The 22,500-nt window shown below is 42.6% G+C and overlaps 1 protein-coding gene across 1 annotated transcript in view; it reads left to right on the top strand.

Annotated features, from left to right (window-relative positions):
• The window catches only part of LOC123751041 (methyltransferase-like protein 27), a 91,623-nt gene that overhangs the window by 43,098 nt on the left and 26,025 nt on the right, over positions 1-22,500 (top strand). Inside the window, exon 6 of the mRNA XM_069328226.1 lies at positions 2,598-2,710. Within this exon, the coding sequence (XP_069184327.1) occupies positions 2,598-2,710 (113 nt within the window). The remainder of the gene's footprint in view (positions 1-2,597; positions 2,711-22,500) is intronic.

Here is a 22,500-nt window from a genome sequence, read left to right as displayed (position 1 = left end):
GCAAAAATTATGAGGAGGATTGAAACAGGAGGAGGATAGTAGGAGGCTACAAGATAACCTGGTCAGATTGAATGAATGGTCCAACAAATGGCTGCTCAAGTTCAACCCGAGTAAACGCAAAGTAATGAAAGTAGGCGGCGGAAACAGAAGGCCAGGCACAGGATACAGAATGGGAGATGAAGTACTTAATGAAACGAACAGAGAGAAAGATCTAGGAGTTGATATCACACCAAACCTGTCTCCTGAAGCCCACATAAAAAGAATTACGTCTGCAGCATATGCGAGACTGGCTGACATCAGAACAGCGTTCAGGAACCTGTGTAAAAAATCATTCAGAATGTTGTATACCACATATGTAAGACCAATCCTGGAGTATGCGGCCACTAGAGGTATGCCACTAAACAAGTCCCGGAGCAAAGGATGCAAGAGATGCACCTTACGACACTGGAAGACAGAAGGGTAAAGGGAGACATGATCACTACCTACAAAATCCTCAGGGGTATTGACAGCGTAGAGAAGGATAAACTATTCAACACTGGTGGTACGCGATCAAGGGAACACAGGTGGAAACTGAGTACCCAAATGAATCACAGGACGTTATAAAGAACTTTTTCAGTGTCAGAGTAGTTAACAGGTGGAATGCATTAGGCAGTGATGTGGTGGAGGCTGACTCCATACACAGTTTTAAATGAAGATATGATAGAGCCCAGTAGGCTCAGGAATCTGTACACCAGTTGATTGACAGTTGAAAGGCGGGACCAAAGAGCCAAAGCTCAACCTCCGCAAGAACAATTAGGTGATACAATTATGTGAGTACACAAACACACACACAGACACGCAACCACACAGCCATGCAACCACACACACATTCAGACGAAACACACACACTCATGAAGTATTTATACTTAATTTAAATTATAAAAGTTTTAAAAGATCAGTTGTACTTTTACAACAATGGTCCACGATTTGAGTGACAGAAATTAACGTATTTTATACATTAAAAGACGACTTTATAGTTACACTGTCATCTTTCTGCGTCCAATTAAAAACTTACGAAAAGGTTTTGTGTTTACTGGGTATATTCGTGTGTATACCTGTAGAGCTCTTACTTCATTATATATTTTTACTGATAAGGTTATGTAGCCTAACAAGCCCTAACCAAGGGTTACCTTTGACGAACTGAAGAAATCCCAGAGAGCTTTAACACCTACATAATCTGTACAGACGCTTCCTTGCTCCAACAAAAACAACAGAGTTGCCATTAACAGGTCCAAGTCCTGGATCACATGTGGCAAACCAAAATCTGATGTTGAAGGAGCTCTTGCACTGCCAAAAACAGGCCTTAACAACATAACAGCTAAGACATGACAGTTATACAAACCCATTTTTACCATATAATTTTTTTAGATATAACACAAATTGGTAGTTTATGGGTATAAACTACCAATACCACCATATGTGGTATAGACTATGTAATATAAACCCCCAGCTATGTGTACAAGTAAACACCTAGTAGGATAAAGTTATAAATACAGTCCAATTTTCTCAAGTAATAGTAAGATAATAAAATTAATTGTTTAACCTGGTGTAAGGGAAGGATGTCACACTTATCTTGGGTAGAAGTAATAGTACAACCTAGCAAGTATTTTAAACATAGCGCAGATAACTATAATCATTAACAACACAATTTGAGTTCTGTCCACACTCACTAGGAGGTGGTGGACAGCACCTTCCACACTCACGAGTGGTGGTGGACAGCACCTTCCACACTCACGAGTGGTGGTGGACAGCACCTTCCACACTCACTAGGAGGTGGTGGACAGCACCTTCCACACTCACGAGTGGTGGTGGACAGCACCTTCCACACTCACGAGTGGTGGTGGACAGCACCTTCCACACTCACGAGTGGTGGTGGACAGCACCTTCCACACTCACGAGTGGTGGTGGACAGCACCTTCCACACTCACAGTGGTGGTGGACAGCACCTTCCACACTCACCAGTGGTGGTGGACAGCACCTTACACACTCACCAGTGGTGGTGGACAGCACCTTCCACACTCACAGTGGTGGTGGACAGCACCTTCCACACTCACGAGTGGTGGTGGACAGCACCTTCCACACTCACGAGTGGTGGTGGACAGCACCTTCCACACTCACGAGTGGTGGTGGACAGCACCTTACACACTCACCAGTGGTGGTGGACAGCACCTTCCACACTCACGAGTGGTGGTGGACAGCACCTTCCACACTCACGAGTGGTGGTGGACAGCACCTTACACTCACAGTGGTGGTGGACAGCACCTTCCACACTCACGAGTGGTGGTGGACAGCACCTTCCACACTCACGAGTGGTGGTGGACAGCACCTTACACACTCACGAGTGGTGGTGGACAGCACCTTCCACACTCACGAGTGGTGGTGGACAGCACCTTCCACACTCAGATGGTGGTGGACAGCACCTTACACACTCACGAGTGGTGGTGGACAGCACCCTACACATGAACAATGTCAGGCATGTGTAGTGTGCAGCGCCTGCCATCACCGAGTGTTGGAGGGCATCACCTTTTTCAGGTACTAATACCTTTCTTTTCACGCAGGTGGTCTGGTGATAATTGTGACGAATGTGAAGTACCTGACGACACTGGAGGAATACAAGGACAAGCTGGAGCCACGCATGGAACGCCTAGAACAACAAGGGTTGTGGCAGAAGGTAATATTTCCTCAAATGTTGTGTTGTTGTTGGTTGAGGGCGACGACGATCAAGGAATCGTATGTGTCCCGACTGCCCGATACCAGGAAATCCTCAAATGTTGTGTTCTTATTAGAAAAAATTAACCATTCGTGAAAGATGCAAGAAGACAACAAGCTAAATGCATTTTATTATACTGCATACTTAAATAAATATATATGTACAGTCGAGGTCAAAAGTCTATTTCATTGGGGGGGGGGGGGATACTTTGTAATACTGCTTTTCGAGTTGCTAGGATGCTAGGGAGCCGGTCGGCCGAGTGGACTGTTACCTAGCAGTAAAATAGGTACCTGGGTGTTAGTCAGCTGTCTCGGGCTGCTTCCTGGGGGTGGAGGCCTGGTCGAGGACCGTGCCGCGGGGACACTAAAAGCCCCGAAATCATCTCAAGATAACCTCAAGAATATGCTTAAAAATTTATAACATTTTGCTTTTTACATTATGGACAAAGTAATATTGAATTATATTGTTGAGGATAACTTTTCTCTACTGTAAATGAATGCTATTTGATATCAGAATTTTTCGTGACAAATTGCAGCATATATTAAAATGAAGCACTTTTTATTTATGTCCAGGAAGCATTTTGTTCAAACTGTTGATTTCAATAACAATAGTAAACCAACCCGTCCTCAGACCATGTCAATTCCATCCTGCGGTCGAACCCAAAGACGCACTCGTCAATTTTAACATGCTGTTCGTTCAAAATAGGAATTTTCTCATATATAAATTATTATTATATATTAGCATAATGTGCATATTTAGGCGTTAGTTAGTTTAGGTTAGGTGTTTAGGTACTGTTGGCGATTAGTTGTATTTGTAGTACGTGGGTGAAGCATTTAAACAACCCGTCCTCGACTCAAGTCCATTACATTCAGCGGTCGACCCCACATACGCATTCATAAATTTTAACATGCTGTTCATTCAAAACAGGAATTTTCTCATATATAAATTAATATTATTATATATTAGCATATTTTTTCAATTTTATAGAGAAAACAAATACAAGAACTCACAAACACAATGAAATCCAGTACATATCAAGTATACCAAAGAAATAACAGTACATAGGAACAATAAAAGTAACAGTAAACAGCAACAGTAACAGTAACCGCAAAAACAAAAAGGAAAACACGTGGCAGGTAAAAAATAACAAAACAGGGCACAACCCCGATACCCCAACACGGGTACCAGAAAACAAAGCGCTAATTAGTACAGAGATACGTATCAACACAGAATAAAACAGAGAAAAGCACAGAAAAAATAAAGAAGATACATACATAACATAATAATATAAAATACACCTGCAACCAAATACATAAAACAGAGACAGAACAGACGTGGATAGAGGACCACGTGCACAAAACCACTCCTACCACACATACACAGAGGAACAAAGGAGCACACGACCACACACACGCCACAAGGTATACAACATATACAGAATGACAAGAAAAGAATGTACACACACGCAAAACACTCACGCAAACAACAAGACAAACACACATACCCACCCACACCTGTCCCCTGAAGCTCATATCAAGAGGATAACATCAGCAGCATATGCCAGGTTGGCTAACATAAGAACGGCGTTTAGAAACTTGTGTAAGGAATCTTTCAGAACATTATGTACCACATATGTCAGACCAATCCTGGAGTATGCGGCTCCAGCATGGAGTCCATATCTAGTCAAGCATAAGACTAAACTGGAAAAGGTTCAAAGGTTTGCCACCAGACTAGTACCCGAGCTGAGAGTATGAGCTATGAGGAGAGACTACGGGAATTAAACCTCACTTCGTTGGAAGACAAGAGTTAGGGGGGACATGATCACCACATTCAAGATTCTCAAGGGAATCGACAGGGTTGATAAAGACTGGCTATTTAACACACGGGACACATGCACTAGGGGACACAGGTGGAAACTGAGTGCCCAAATGACCACAGAGATATTAGAAAGAACTTTTTTAGTGTCAGAATGGTTGACAAATGGAATGCATTAGGAAGTGATGTGGTGGAGGCTGACTCCATACACAGTTTCAAGTGTAGATATGATAGAGCCCAATAGGCTCAGGAACCTGTACACCTGTTGATTGACGGTTGAGAGGCGGGACCAAAGAGCCAGAGTTCAACCCCCGCAAGCACAACTAGGTGAGTACACCTCTACCGCACACCACACAGCATCCAAACACGCAAAAACAGGGAGCAAAGGCCAAGGCAAACCAAGGCCACAAATATAACACCGAAAAACTGAACAACAGAAAAACACAGGCCCACTTAGGAGTCAAAAACATATATATTAGCATATTGTGCATGTATAGGCATCGTATGAGATTTTTTTCTTTGACTTGATCAAAAGAATTATTTTCCTATTGATGTTACGTAATGGAACTACCTCGCATGGGAGGCAGACCTCAAACAGAAAGAACTGCATACAAGCAGATATTTAACCTAAAACCTGAGACCATATAAAAATATCGGGAGTAAACCGCCAGGCTTCACCACACGGGTGAAACCTGTCCACTTAGGTCGTTGGCTCCTTCTAGTGATAACTACCAATGAAGCATAACCAAAGGGTACTTACTTCGAATTTTTTGAAGTGTAGTGCTATGAATTGGACTCTAGCTTTTAGGAACAGACTTAATTTACACATAAGCAGGCAAAGCGTTACAGAACATGAAAAGTTGGACAATAATGTGGCGGGTTTGATATGAACGACCGTTTCTAGAACAATGACAAATTTATTAAATAAAAATCTAGATTACTGTCTACCCCAGTGGCACATTTAGGAACAGCTATTCAACCGCCTGGTGGACCCACGAGATCCTTCCCGTCGTCGCTGACTGAATAATGACTAACTGAACAGAGGGAGTTGTTGCCTGGAGTTGCGTGTGGGAGGGTGCTGCTTGGCGTGTCGGCGCCATGGAGATCCCCCTTTCCTCTGCTCGCCGGACAGAAACCATTGGTTTGGAGTTTTCAGGCCATGCTTCATACCTTGCTCTTGAGGTTGTGTTGTTGGATGTTATGTGTTCGCGTAGCTGAGGTGTACGGGCTCCAGCTGACCCACCGAATACTAGTGAAGTTTAACTCCGCGGCGGTGTATAAGGAGTTCGTAGCTGCTATGATGGGCGTACGTTGACCCTCCCTGGGGGACGGCGATAGGGTCGCCATTTCCGACCGCTGCTGCTAAATTACCTATGTGGCCTTGCATGGTGTGCCCCTCGAGTTTTTGGAGAGCCTGCTTCGGAGATACTTTGGCCAATATTTTACGGTGGTATCCCTCCGTATGAACTCTGTCTCTTCCGGAAAGTAGCGCGGGTCTCCTGTGGTACACGGACTCTCGCCTTGAGACTCAAGTCCCCGATTCCTTCCATGGTAACCTTGCTGGGGTAACTCTGTGGCATTCTATGCAAGGCAACCATGCTCCTGTTTTCGTTGTGGCATTGAGAGGTATCTGGTAGCCGATTGCACTGGGGTCGCGGCTGCACCTGTTAATCTGTTCCGGGAAGAGGACTTTCCCCCGTTGGTGGTGCAGGACCTGTCGCCTCGTGATGGAGTGGGTGGGGAGGTTCCCCAGCCGCCTGCTGACCCGGCATGTGTGGATGGTGGTGTACACAATGAGGATGGTGGTGTACACAATGTGTGCGGCTCCGCCCCCGCAGTCTGTCTCTTCGCTTCCGATGTCTGTATTTTCGCTTCCGGCGGCTTCTGTTCCTGTTCCCTCCTCCTCTTCTCCCGCCTTCGACGTCCCTGCGAGCTTCTTCATCTGTGTTGGTCCCTTTCCCTTTGCCAGCTGCGCCTGTTTTTTCTCCTGTGTCCTCTGGGTGGCGGGCTCATATCCTGTGTACCTGAGGCTGACGTTCTGGGGGGCGTGCTCCCTCGGTTGTGGGGCAGCATGCCGCCGACTCTTCCCGGGCGACCCCTGCTGGGGGTGACAGCTCCGACGATCAACGGCCAGTTCCCAAGCGTTCCTGTACGCGTTGGAGTGCTTCGCCTCCTCGTACGTGGGCTGAGGAATGTGAGGATGGGGCGTGTGTTGATGCTTCTTCTACGAGCAATTCCTCTGTGGAGTGCGAGGATGGTGCGTCGGGTATTGGGGTGCTTCCGGAAAGTGGTATGGGCCCTGGTGTGGCGCCTGTGGTTGGGGTTGGGGTCGGTGTGGGGCCCTTGGGTCCTGCTCCCGATACCTAGCCTGCGTCAGTTGGTTCTGGATCCTCGTGGGGGGGGTTCCCCTGCCGGGGGTGATGGTATCCCTGGTGCTCGTGGTGGTCCTGAAAAAGGCATAATTGTTCAAATTCAATCAGCCTAGGGTAGGCAAGGGGAGCGAGGCGGCGGCAGCTGGTATATACACACAGCTGGGATGGTACAACGCCCTCAGCACGGCGTGGTACGACAGGTACGGCGCTAACACGGCGCGGCACATGAAAATGCTATGCCTCACAAGTGCTGTCAGCGATTCTGTAGGCGGAGTAGGAGCATAACTTTGTGGAGTGAGGCAGGAAAGATCGTATTTTAGTAGAGTACTTCACTGTTCACTGGTAATTCCGCGGAATTGCGAATTTAAGATTTTCAACACAACACTTCACAAGATCGTCTCTCCCAGGTACCTTGTAGCTAAGGCACGCTAGACGACGGATGTCACTACCACATGTAGATCAACACAGCCTCCACAGTCCAGTTTTCTCTGAATGGCGTTCTAGAATCACGTGGCTTGGTGACAATCACTAAGTTCACACTCGTTAGCTTTATCGCTGTTTTCCCTCTTCCTGGATACCGGATTCTTACTTCCCACGGTCCTGGGATATTGGCACAACGATCGAGAGTGACTTTTGTGTCGTTGCAGGCACTGTCAACTGTCAACCAGGTACTGGGAACTTTACCTGTAGTGACTGTCAACCAGGTACTGGGGACTATACCTGTAGTGACTGTCAACCAGGTACTGGGGACTATACCTGTAGTGACTGTCAACCAGGTACTGGGGACTATACCTGTAGTGACTGTCAACCAGGTACTGGGGACTATACCTGTAGTGACTGTCAACCAGGTACTGGGGACTATACCTGTAGTGACTGTCAACCAGGTACTGGGGACTATACCTGTAGTGACTGTCAACCAGGTACTGGGCACTATACCTGTAGTGACTGTCCACCAGGTAGTGGAGAGTGTGGAGGTGCTGTGGGTACTGGGGACTATACCTGTAGTGACTGTCAACCAGGTACTGGGGACTTTACCTGTAGTGACTGTCAACCAGGTACTGGGGACTTTACCTGTAGTGACTGTCAACCAGGTACTGGGGACTTTACCTGTAGTGACTGTCAACCAGGTACTGGGGACTTTACCTGTAGTGACTGTCAACCAGGTACTGGGGACTATACCTGTAGTGACTGTCAACCAGGTACTGGGGACTATACCTGTAGTGACTGTCCACCAGGTACTGGGGACTTTACCTGTAGTGACTGGCAACTAGGTACTGGGGACTATACCTGTAGGACTGTCAATCAGCTGCTGGAGAGTGTGGGGGTGCTGTGGGTACTGGGGACTATACCTGTAGTGACTGTCAACTAGGTACTGGGGACTATACCTGTAGTGACTGTCCACCAGGTGCTGGAGAGTGTGGAGGTGCTGTGGGTACTGGGGACTATACCTGTAGTGACTGTCAACTAGGTACTGGGGACTATACCTGTAGTGACTGTCCACCAGCTGCTGGAGAGTGTGGAGGTGCTTTGGATAGGTTGTCTGGTGAAGATGGCTATGAGGTTGCAGGTGTAGGCGCCACTGATGATGAGACAATAGAGGTACCACACACCGACGAACATCCTCCGCCACACTGTGCGGGGGAGAACCGGCAAGCTCTGGTTCAGTTGTCCTCTCAGTAGGTAGAGCCAGCCGGAGACCACGCCGCCCACCATGGCCGCCCCCGCCACACGCTCCTGCACACGTCAACATTTATGTTAATTTCCAACGAAAAATAACACTGGCCAACTTTTTTCGCTTTTTTTTCTGAGTAAGATTTGTCACTTGTCATTTAATCCATTCGTGCAGATTTGAAAAATTAAATTGGTTTTTGCCTATCACGTCAACATTTAATTTTACAGCTTTTTTGCGTTTTTTCAAGTATTATGTAGAACAAATCCATGAATGTGCACTCACGAAAGATATGTAGCGACTATCATGAAAGTTATGTGGGGACTATCATGAAAGTTATGTGGGGACTAATTAAATTATAACTTCTCTTTTCCCAATTCAGATAAAAGCTGCTGCTAGAAGAAAGTGTTGTCCAGTCACACGACGAATATTAGTGACTGTGTGAAGGTGTACCGGGCTGTCTGTCATGTTACTCATGGACACCAGCACCTACAATCACGAAGCACCATGCACTTCTTCTTACGTCCCTGTGTTATGAAGGTTCTTAAGTACTCCGTAAGAAAAGACGCTTTAACACCACTTTGTTTATGTATGTTAAAGAATATATATATAAGTGACAGGTAGTAGTCTTAAGGAATTCTTATGGAGAAAAATTATCGCTGCAGTCTTAAGGAATTCTCATCTGGAAAAATTTGTTGCTAGGCGCCACTGATGATGAGAGAATAAGGGTATTGAGACAATAGAGGCCTTAAGGAATTGTTATGGAGAAAATATTGTCACTAAGGGGCCATATCACCCGGATTTAAAAAATTGTTGTAGGGTATTCATAATTTATTATCCTGATACATGTGAAAGGTGCTGCACCTAGGCCAAGTTTCAGCATCTCAGCCTAAATAGAGACGGAGAAAAAAAACAAAAACAAAAAAAAAGACGAATTTTTCAACCATGTTCAAAACATTTCACAGCCCACAATTGTGAACCAAAATCATTTATACGACACTCAGCTATGACCTTACTATATAATAAAGATTTGCATGTCACATTATTATCCCAGATGTATTTAGTGCAATAATACATATTTCATAAAAGTTTCCCAAAAACGTATGCAACAAAATGAGGTGTATCATTATTTATAAAATCAATAAATCTACGTAGATAAGAATAATGACATGCGTTTATAGAGGCGTAAACTCTACATATAATGTGCAAGTTTCATGTAAATAGAATAATAAATAAAGGCTGTGAAATTTTATCTAGTTGTAAAAGTTGGAGTTGCGTAGCGCGCTCTCAAAGTTTCTCTACCTGCGGTCACTCGTGAGTGGTGATTTACGCATTGCGGCCAGCTCGTATGGAGAGCTCGCATGCATCTAGCTGTCAATGCTTCTCTCTTGTTCGTTTGGTAAGTCATATTGCAGTACAAATAGCTAAAAATAGCAAAAATAGCATGTTCTCGGAGATATTGTGTGAGCGCGTCAGCATACATCCTTTCTCCATGAGAGACACGCAGTCACTGACTGCACCACCCTCGTGTCGGACCATATGTTGTGTTGCCATATGTGTTAGTTTATATTCATTTTATGCATAACATGTTATTTTCAACGCTATTACGAAAAATAAGACATCTACAACGTAAGATACAATACCCCGCGGCGTACTCACGGCGCGAGGACCAGATTCACGAAGTTGCAGCGGGAAATTTGACTCTAATTACGTTATTTTTCAAGATATCATTAAACGGTTTGGACCACAGTGTTGCCAGAACGTTGTAGTATTTTTCGTAATTTTTCGTAAATATTCCATTTTCCATCGGATTTTCGGGTGATATGGCCCCTAAGCTGTACCCGTTTAAGAGTGAAATTAAAGTCTAAAGCTGTCCATTTTCAGAGGACATGTAAATTAGGAGTGTGTGAAGTAAGTAATGTTGTCAGATGTTAGTTCTTATACCTGGCTCTTAACGTTTATAGGTATAGTTTCGTTACTATTAACGCGATTTTCATGAGATTTAAAACAGATGCATTTCAGATGCATTAAGAACAAATGAGATAGTTTTCATGCTCCAGCTCCTCTTCCGCCTTAGTCCTCTTGTGTATTTTTGCTATTAACAGTTCAATTTCCCTGAGATCTAAAATACAGGTATTTCCGAATTAGTAAAATGGAGCAGGGCAACTACCAAGTTTCAGGTCCTGTCCTCCGCCATAGTTCTCACCTGTATTTTCGCTATTAGCAGCTCTATTTCACCCCAGAATTGATATTATCTTACTGTTTAACTCAGCCGGTGGCTGAGCGGACAGAACAATGGACGTGTTATCCTGTGGTCCTGGGTTCAGTCCCCGGAGTTACTCTCTCACAGTTTGCGCAACTCCTTGAATGGCTTAATCTCCATCAATCTCTCATGAATAGCAAAGGCTCTTTGGAGATCAAAACTATTGTAGTAGAATTGGCCAAGCTACCCATCTGCAATGATCGATATTGATTGTTGTAGGATATTGATTCAACATGTGTGGAAATATGTAAAATGGTACTAGCCTTGTGGAATCGTTACCGCTACACAAGATTATTTCGTGAAAACCTTCCTTACAAAAATCACGCTGATGTAGCTGATCGCAGTAAACCTGGAAATATACATATTGGAGAACCGCCCGAATTCAACAGCCGGATGGCTGAAGTCCCCCATCGATCGGTCCTTATTGGATTAGTCACCCAGTTTGCTAGCGGACCAGCGACTTTACCAACTTACAAAACTCTCCCTCGCCTCGCAGTTTGAAGGAGCATTTTACAAGGGATTAGGAAAAGATATGGAATATAAGAGATGGCACTGGTTTTAAAAAGCTCTGAAGGAAGCTCTTGTTCACATTCTTCAAGGACGAATGAAGATAGTTATTATTTCATATGGAAACACAAAATACTTGTGTTTATTTTCTCCCTCTAAATGACAACTCTGTGTCAAAGGGTATAAATGGTGAGATGTGAAGACTTTTATTCACTTCAAGGAGTGTCGTTCCATGTACACGCTCACAAAGTTTAAGCATCTAAATCAGTGTATTGTAGATGCAGACTTTACTAGTGATGAAATTTTAAAACCTGGTGACTGTTTCGTCTGTCTAAATGACAGATCGATGATCGTAGACTGTTTTGTCTACCATCATCAGGAATCTCGGCGCATTTGCATGACAGTTATGGGAAGAATATCCTTACAGTAACGTTTCTCAATGCGAGGTAATGCAGATTAATACAACTCAAGGAGGGATAATACTTGGTTTATCTCCAAATCCCACAACAAACCTCACATTATAGGACTTCAGTATAGTGCCTGTAATGAAGATTTAGGAATACAGAAAAATATTATTAAACGCTGGAGTTTTAAATCGGCAAGAAGACAAATTTGTCATGAAGTCAGAAATAATATTTCTCTAGGGTGTAATCATCCCGTATGGTATTGGGTTCAATGATGGAATAGGATAGAGTAAAGAGGAAGAAAAAGAATGGGAGAAATACTATTTCACTAGACTAGCCAATTTAGCATACGTTTTGAGGGATAATAAAAAGAATTCGTGATGGTTCGTATACCCCGTGGAAAGATGTAGTGGGGACTGAGCGAGAGAACAAACAAGTAAAAGGTAGATCTAATAAAGGAAGAAAATGTAATTTGGCCAGTTATAGTCTAAAACTAATTGATAAGAAAAAATATCATCGATAGCTTAATTTGGAAACTCTACAAGTAAGAAAATGTGCGGAGTTTAAATGTTCCCGAGGTGACTTGCCGAGTCGTGGCACAACCTACCACCAACTTGCTCCATCGTTCTTGAAATGTCAACACATACATGAGCAATGACCACCTCACATATTGTTTATTGTAAGACGTGTTTACAGCATTTACATGTATTTGCTGAGATGTGATTTACGTTTTGCCTATTACTGAAAACGTTACCGGCAAAAATATTATTTGAAATAAATACTGTGATAAAACCTTTTTTTTTTTATATTTTAAGATTTACCCAATGTAATGGGTGTGAAGACTCAACCTGAGGATGGAAGTGTTCCTGATGTAGTGAACAACACTATATGACAAAGTCCAGGTGCAACTATTTTGTGGAGGAATATGCCATGGGCGGAAAAGCAGTCATATGAAGTGATGTCTCATACTGATAGATCCAAGCATAAGAAAATTTATCTGACTCTGCAAAAGTTTATTGGTGAAAATGAGCACGTTTTAATGGTATACCTTCGATGCCACTGAAAGAAAAACTTCTATCCATGAAATGTAACGTAGTTCTATTTAGTATGAAAGAGAACATCACAGAGGTACTGAAAAGACGAATATTGCAGTGTTGTTGTTGATGAAAACTCTTTGGGAAAACCTGACTCCAATAACTAATAATTAAATATATACTTCGATAGCTATGAAGGACCACCACTTTTTGAGAAAAAGTGGAAAACAAAAAAAAGATAATGGAAAAACTGATCCCAAGAACTAGTGTCCTATGGATCTTAGTGAAACTGTATTCTTATATAAATGGAGTAAATTAACTTACACAAAATTGGGGGTTACATGCTAAAAGATGAATACATCCCTAGCATTATTTTGGTGCTGGTTCTTCACCAGAGTAAATCAAATATGAAAGTAAATAAGGTTGATTATATAATATTAATTGGAGGTAAATACACCTCAATATACTGCTGGATAGAATAGTACAGTATATATATAAATCAATGGGTTAATGTAATTGATCTCTTTGAGAGATCACTTCTGTAACTACAGAGTTATTGCTACAGATAAAAAAAAAAGGAACAGCTTAGCTGTAATTCTAGAGAGTTGTAATCAGTTGCTACGCTCCACCGACGACGTGTTGCATAGGGCAAATTGTTGCACGGAACGGTGGGGAAGCCTAGCACCTCGGTTGGCGTCGCCTTGGTACTGAAAGGCAATTACATTGTAGAAATCTTCTACATAATAGGTAACTACAAATACATCCTAAATTATGAGATAACAGTGGAAATCTTCAGCCAATATCTGCAATTTATATTCAAACACTGTAAACTTCTTCTGAAGAAATAAGGAAAATAATCTTCTATTTAGATTATAAATGTACTAAAGACACGTACGGGATTTTATTATTTTTATCGGCCTAACGACTGCTAGCCTAAATGTTAACTGTGGCCACATGATAACAAACAGGTGAACCTAGCTGCCGAGCCCTGTGTCCGTTGATGTGGAGACTTGAGCAATTCTTCGTCCTCCAGCTGCTGCTTGAAAGACGTTGACTTTGGAATTGCAGATATGCTAGTCTGGGACACAGCTATATTATGCCAGATAACGTGGCAACGCTCTACTGGTCGTGGGAGCGAAATAAGTATGGTCAAAACGTAGCTCTGCTACACGTTGTCAATGGCGTCTGCCGTGCTCTCTCGTTCTCTCGTGTGACGCTCTCCCGTCTTCCTCCTCTTCCTTATTGTGCATGCGCGGCTCTCGATAGACATCTCAAGCGTAAATGGATATGTATATATCGCAATTGACTAAGGAAGGAAAAGGTAGTGATGAGTACTAATATCACATTAAATTCTTCTGCGATAAAATAGAATTTCTCGTAACATAAATTGGCTTATTAAAGTTATGCAACTAATCGAGGAAATTAAAGTAAAATCATTTACATTAAAGTAATTTCCTCTAGAATGTTTAATATCAACTAAATAAGGGAGTTCCAGTAAGTAGTAGTATACTACGAAATTAAACTTATTAGTAAGTAACTATTTTTAGTAAAGGAAATAATAAACTGGACTCTTGTTATAAATCCAACTAAATGTGGAGAGAATTCATGTTACTGCCTGTCGTTCCTCACGTCGTCACTCACTAGGAAGAATCTGGCAATATGTGTAAGTAAATCATGATAATGATTAAATCTACAAGTCAGTAATTTTAGTAACTACTTGTGGTTAATGCAAAGGTTGCATAAAATACAAAGATGTATAAAACTGTTGGTTATTTCCAACAAACTCCTAGGATGTTCCACCAAACATTTCGCATTTTCAAAGTCCTGAAAAACGACGTTTCATTGTTTTGGAAACGTTTTTGATTACGTTTAAAATACGTATTTTGAGAATTTGTTAAGACGAATATAAAACGTGAGGTCAAAACGTTTTAATTAATAGAACGTATTTTAAATGTCTTGATATAACCTTTTGAAGCAAAGGTTTTAAAACATTAATTGCAATTAATAAGTATTGAATTTATTAGGTATAATTATCTTTATTGCATTTAGAAAGATAGAGACAGTGAGAGGAAAGAGAGAGCAAGAGAGAAAGGAGAGAGGAAGACAGAGGAGAGAGAGGAGAAAGAGAGAGAGAAATTGAGAGAAAGAAAGGAACAAAGAAAGGGAGAAGAAGAGAGAGAAGAGGAGCGTGAAGAAGAGAGGGAAAGAGAAAAGAGCGTGAAGAAGAGAGGGAAAGAGAAGAAGACAGAGAGAAGAAGAAGAGAGAGATATAAGAAGAAGATAGAGAGAGAAAGAGAGGAAAAAGAGAAAGAAGAGAGAGAGAGAGAAGAAAAGAGTGAGCAGAGAGAGAGAGAAGAGAAGGAGAGAGGTAGAAGAGAGAGGAAAGAAGACAATAAGAATTGAGAAAGAGAGAAGAGGAAGAGGAAGCTAGAGTGAAAGAAGAGAGAGAGAAAGCAAAGAGAGAGAGAGGAAGAAGAGAGAGCAGAAGGGAAGAGAAAAATTGAGAGAGAGAGAGAAGTAGAGATTAGAGAGAGAGGAGTGAAAGAAGAGAGAGAGAAAGAAGAGAGAGAGAAAGAAGAGAGAGAGATGATAGAGAGAAGATAAAAGAAGAGAGAGAGAGATGAAGAAAAGAGTGAAGAAGAAGATATAGGTAGAGAATAGAGAGAGAAGAAGAAGAGCGAGAGAGCAAGAAAGGAGGGGGAGAGAGAGAGAAGGAGAGAGTAGAAAAGAGAGAGAAGAAGAAGAGAGAAGAGAGAGAGAAGAAGAAGAGAGAGAGAGAGATATGTACGGTGGCGGTTGTGGGCAGTGGCAGCGGTGGCGAGCAGTAGCGGGCGGTGGCGACTGTGGCCGGTAGTTGCGGCTGTGGCAGAAAGTGGCAGGGGGTAACGAGCGGTGGTGGGTGGTGGCTGGCGGTGGCAGGCGGTGGCGGGTGGTAGGTGGTGGCGGGCATTGGCAGCAGGTGGTGGTGGACTGTGGTGGGCGATGGCGGGCGGTGATGGTCTGTGGTGGGTGGTGGCATGCGTTGGCAGACGGTGGTGGTGGACTTTGGCAGGCGGTGGCAGAGGGTGATGGCAGGCGATGGCGGCAGTGGTGGGTAGGGGGGGGGTGTGGCAGACAGTGGTGGGTGGTTGCTTGTGGTGGCAGGCGATGGTGGTTGGTGGAGGGTGTTGGCGGGGGTGGTGGGGGTGTCGGGCAGTGGCAGGGCTGGTGGGCGGTGGCGAATGGTGGCGGGCAGTAGTGAGTGGTGGCGAGGGTGGCAGGACTGGCAGCTGTGGCGGGCGGTGGCTGCTGTGTCGGACGGTGGTGGCTGTGGTGGGCGATGGAGAGTGGTGGTGGGGAATGGCTGGCGGTAGCAGCCAGCTGTTAGACAGCCTACACCAATGAAGGCCTCAGCTAAACTAAACTAAACACTGTGTCTCCACCACCAGCCCAGAGTTGGGCTCTCCACCAGCTCCGTCCACACACTCTCACTTACTCTCACTCACTTTCACACACTCTCACTCACACACACTCACCAACTCACACACTCTCACTCACTCTCACACTCTCATACTCACTCTCACACACTCTCATTTGCTCTCACACACTCTCATTCACTCTCACACACTCTTGCTCACTCACACACTCACCAACTCACTCACTCTCACACACGCACACACTCTCACTCTCATGCTCTCAAACTCACTTTCACACACTATCATACTCACTCACACTCTCACACTTGCACTCTCATACTCACTCACTCTCACTAAATCTCATACTCACTCACTCACTCACACACACTCTCACACAGTCTCACTCACCCTCACTCACTCTCACGCACTTTCACACACGTTCATACTCACTCTCACTCACACTCTCATACTCCCTCACTCACTCTCACACACTCTCACATACTCTCACTCTCTCTTACTCTCACACACTCTCACTCACTCTCACACTCTCATACTCACTCTCACACACTCCCCACTTACTCTCACTTAGTCTCACACACTCTCACTCACTCACACACTCACCAACTCACTCACTCTCACACACTCACATACTCACTTCTTCAGGAGTCAGAGAAAGAAAAAGACTTGGGAGTTGATATCATGCCAGACCTGTCTCCTGCTGCCCATATCAAGAGGATAACATCAGCGGCATATGCCAGGCTGGCCAACATATGAACGGCATTCAGAAACTTGTGTAAAGAAACATTCAGAACTTTGTATACCACATATGTCAGGCCAATCCTGGAGTATGCAACCCCAGCATGGAGTCCATGTCTAGTCAAGGATAAGACTAAACTGGAAAAGGTTCAAAGGTTTGCCACCAGACAAGTACCCGAGCTGAGAGATATGAGCTACGAGGAGAGACTACGGGAATTAAACCTCACTTCGCTGGAAGACAGAAGAGTTAGGGGGGACATGATCACCACATTCAATATTCTCAAGAGAATTGATAGGGTAGATAAAGACAGGCTATTTAATACAAGGGGCACACGCACTAGGGGACACAGATGGAAACTGAGTGCCCAAATGAGCTACAAAGATATTAGAAAGAACTTTTTAGTGTCAGAGTGGTTGACAAATGGAATGCATTAGGAGGTGATGTGGTGGAGGCTGACTCCATACACAGTTTCAAGTGTAGATATGATAGAGTCCAATTGGCTCAGGAATCTGTACACCTGTTGGTTGACAGTTGAGAGGCGGGACCAAAGAGCCAGAGCTCAACCCCCGCAAACACAACTAGGTGAGTACACTCTCACTCTCACACTCTCATACTCACTCTCACACACTCCCATACACTCTCACTACTCTCACTCACTCACTCACACACTCTCCCTCACACACTCACCAACTCACACACACTCTCACACTCTCATACTCACTCTCACTCACTCTCACACACTCTCACTCACTCACACACACTCACCAACTCACTTACTCTCACACACGCACACACTCTCACTCATACTCACTCATACTCACTTTCACACACTTTCATACTCACTCTGACACTCTCTCACTCTCACACTTGCACTCTCATACTCACTCACTCTCACTCACTCACTCACCCACACACAATCTCATACTCACTTACTTACACACATTCTCACACAGTCTCACTTACTCTCACACACTGTCACACACTCCATACTCACTCACTCACTCTCACACACTCTCACTCACTCTCACACATGCACACACTTTCACTCTCACACACTGTCACACACCCTCATACTCACTCACTCACTCTCTCTCACTCTCACACACACTCTCATACACTTACCCTCACTCTCACTCACTCACCAATACTCTCACTCACTCTCCCACTCACTCACCAATACTCTCACTCACTTCAATAGGATGAATGGACATAACAAAGGGGTGCATTAATAGGTTATTAACCCTTAAACTGCGCATGGCATATTTATACGCCATGAGTAACATGTCCCACGGTGCGCATGGTATATATACGCCATAGGTTGCCAGGCACGATTCAAATGGCCCGTGGCTACATGGGGTTCACATTTAGCTTCCTCATGGCTCTTGTAAACAGACTCCAGTTAAAAAAAATCGTGGGCAATATTCTCAGGCATGAGAGCCACAGTACTGTTGGAGCAACCAAGGCCGGCGCACGCAGCATGAGCGAACAACATTCCTGCTCAGCTTGTGATCACAGCATTGCCGAAAAATGTCAAAATAAATATATAATTGCTATTATTTAGCGATGACAATATTACAGATGACCCCTGACTGTGATAAAAGTAACCAGGGTTGTGATAATAGCAGGATTGTTGTAATAATTAGCGCTGTGGGAGGAGTGATGCTGAGAGACAGAGGGAGAGTGCATCGTTTACTGACTGTGTGGTCACCTGTTATTGTCTGTATTCACCAAACCAGCTCAGTGGTTCTCTATGCTGAACACAAATATAGATACTTATATATAATGTGTGTATTAGTGTAATAACAGCAAAAGTATTATGCTGGGAGGAGCCATTTGGGTGATGGAGGACTGCATGATTTGTCTGGCTGTGTAGAGGGTGGCCACTATGCTCTTTGGGCCCTCTACAAGCTTAGGTGTACAGTTACGGTGCATACAACATATAGGTACTCATATATAATATGTGTATATAATGTAATAACACGGCAAACAGTATTGTTTTGGGAAAAAGTTTAGTGTGTGTGACCTTGAATGAGTAAGGGAGCCGCCAGTTGACTGTGTGTATAGCGACGACTCTTAGTGCCTGAACAAACTATATCAGCTTAGTTGTAAAGTTGTGGGTGAACAAAACATATACATACTTATATATAACATCTGTATATAGTGCAATAACACCACAAACGGTATTGTTGGGAGAAGAAAGTTTAGTGCGTGTGACCTGAAATAAGTGAGGGAGCTGCCAGCTGACTGTGTGTAGTGACGACTCTTAGTGCCTGAACTAAGTATATCAGCTTAGTTGTACAGTTGTGGTGAACAAAATATGTAGATTCTTATATATAACGTCTGTATATTGTGAATAAAATATAAAACAGGTTGGTGGGAGGAAAAAGTGGGGGAGTGAGGTGTTGTTGAGGGAGTGGCAATGAGTGGCTGGCTGGTGTGTGGCGGTCACTCCTCGTTGCTTTTCGACTCTCAATACCAACGTAGTGTTCGTTATGGTGAACAAAACATGTAGATACTTATATATAACGTGTGTATAGAGTGAAATAGCAGCAAAACTATTTGTTTATTGTTTTATGAACATACCCAGCAAACATTTTCACGTTTTTAAAACGTTCTGAAAATGACATTTCATTGTTTTCAGCACGTTTGTAATTACGTTTAAAAAATGTATTTTGAGAATTTGTAAAAACAATCTTAGAACGTGAAATGGAAACGTTTAAAAAAAAACTTTTATAATCTTTTAATTACCTACATTAAAACGTTTCTAGCTAACGTTTTTAATCCCATATTGTTGCCAATTTATTGGCATACAAATTAGGTCAATTACAAATAAATAGGGTACAAAAAGAGAATTAAAATATTATATTTAATTCAGTAATACAATTCAGTAATACAAAATATATGTAATATTTGTAAATGATTTATATAATATACAGTATATATAATATATATATATATATATATATATATATATGTGGGAAAAACCTGCTGGGATTGATATAAGAGGAGACTACCAGGGACTTGTATTGAACTAAATTAAAAATTTACTGTCTGCAAATTAATTCAACTAAAATCTCTAGCTAGGGTTGTAAATCCTAATTCCTCTTTTCCTAATGACAGATTGTGGGCTGTAAGGGACAGGTGGGGTGAATGACTTAGTTGATAGAAGTTCCAATCCACCTGTAGACAGGGATCTCACATCAGCTTGTATTTTATACAAGGATAAGATTTGATAAATTCAGTTGTATGACTGAACACTGGCTCTGTTTAAATCAGGGATTTAAACATACATAGTCTAACCTAGCACCATAACTTAACAGCCAATATGTACTTATACTATAAACAACAAATTAAATTGTAAAAGTATAATAAATGACCTTAAATGTAGTCTTAATACTATTAAGTAAGTACTAGAAATTATATTCAATTAAATGAACTTATATGATAACTTAAAAATAACTAAGCAAGCAATTGATAACTTAATTTATATATTCAAATATATATGCAGACATATTCAATTTATATGATACAGTTAGCTTGACTGAATCTTTTCCAAACTATGGACACTTGTGAGGTTTTTACTTATTGAGGCTGAATTCTTTTCTGACAGAATGGACACTCATGAGGTTCAGTGCTTGGACAAGATTCACAGCTACACTACAATTTTAATAAACTTACTGAAATGTGAGGCTTAGCCTCGCTTTTTAACCAACAGACAGATTTATAGGATATTAAAGCCACACAAGCATACAATTGGCCAATCATATACCAAAAACCTTCAATATACTTCTCTGCCAGTCGGGGTGCCTGTCTGACAAGTTTGCCAGACTGATTAACTCTCTTGTCGAGTTTAGGCACTATATTTGCTACAGCGTTGCTGTATGTATTATCTGGTTGCGTTGCTACTTGGATTTTCTTTAACTGCGTTGCAGAAGAATGATATTTGATAAAGAATAGGAATGAAGGTGGTGGAAACCGCGTCACTGTGATCTCCACTACACTCTTATTTTTATAAATGTTCTATGATTTTCCTTGTAGATATTGTCCAGGTACTCCCCAGTTCTAGAGAGTATTCACTGGCGATAAAAAATATTAGTAAGGTGTCCTTGAGCTGGTAATGTTCGCTAAGGATCAGTCACTTGTTCACTCATTTGTAAACAAACGCGGAGTGCCTCGGGCTTTGTTGGTGGGCGCTTCACTCCCCCCATCGCCCTGCCATGCTCTCTGTGCACGGTAGCCTTCTATGAATATTGATTGATTATTTTTACAGTCTAGACTTATTATTGAAATAAGATGTGATTATAATATAATTAGATATAAGATTTAAAGATTATAAGTAGTATTTGTAAGTACCACTGATTCTTATTAAGGATTCGATATTATCCCTACCGGATGTTGAAATGTTCAATAGTTTTTTAATTAACAAATCCTTCTAGAAGCTTCTGGATCCTTGAGAAATCATGTACAAAGTCACGTAGGCATCAAAAGGGCCCCTGTTGCGTACGTGTTGGTGCCATTGTCATCCAGGATCAAGCTATATAATGAATCTTAATGATTCTAATATGATTTTGATACAATTTAGATATGATTTTGATATGATATAGAAATTATACATTTCTTAGATGATTATTAGATATGGTGGGTAAAATTTCCCACATCTTCCAGAGGGAGAGAACTGGCACAGAGTCCAATACTTAGGACAATAGTAACCATATGTATTTATTTACTCTCCATTGGATTGATAATACAAGTGCAAATTTTGCTTGCACTTTTGTGCTGCTGTCCGTTGTGGACGATTGTGTCTGTTAGGAGTCTGTGGGTCTTGTGGAGTTAGAGTGTCTTGAGGTCTCTCAGGATCTAACTGCAGCTGGCTCACTGATTCCATGTGGATGAGTTTGTCCAATGTCTTCAGGGAAGTTGTTCCTTTAGACAGGATTTTGACTATTCTCAAAATCCCCTGACTATCTGGATGGACTGAGACAACTTTACCTAATGGCCAGTCAGGCCTAGGGCCATCACTGTCTACCAAGACAATATCGCCAGATTGGAGATTAGATATATTATGTGGGACATTGGCCCCATAGTGATGTTCTCGTAGAGATGTAAGATATTTTGTCCAAACATCATTCCATTTTTGGATTATGCTGGACAGATGCTTATACCCCTGAACCAACTCGCTCTGACCCACATATGAGGGATCTCTGATCTCATCATCCACTAGAGATGGTACTGGAGTCAGAAGTCTTCCATACATTAGGTGGGCAGGACTTAACGGCTCATGTGAGTAGGATCCTCAGACAAGTAAGTCAACGGCCGGTTATTCACCCTTGATTCTATTTCCGTGATTACTGTCTGGAGTTCTTGAAGATTGATTTTCTGACGGTGTAGAGATTTTCTCAAGGATCTTTTTACAGTTCTTAACCGTTCATAAAATCCTCCGTGCCATGGGGCTCTCGGAGGGATAAATTTCCATCTGCAATGACGCTGTTCCAGTGTGGAAGTAACTGCAGGATGGGAACAGATTTCCCGTAGACA

This window comes from Procambarus clarkii, chromosome 2, assembly GCF_040958095.1.
Source record: "Procambarus clarkii isolate CNS0578487 chromosome 2, FALCON_Pclarkii_2.0, whole genome shotgun sequence".
Taxonomy (NCBI): domain Eukaryota; kingdom Metazoa; phylum Arthropoda; class Malacostraca; order Decapoda; family Cambaridae; genus Procambarus; species Procambarus clarkii.
This window is presented reverse-complemented; position numbering and strand designations above follow the sequence as displayed.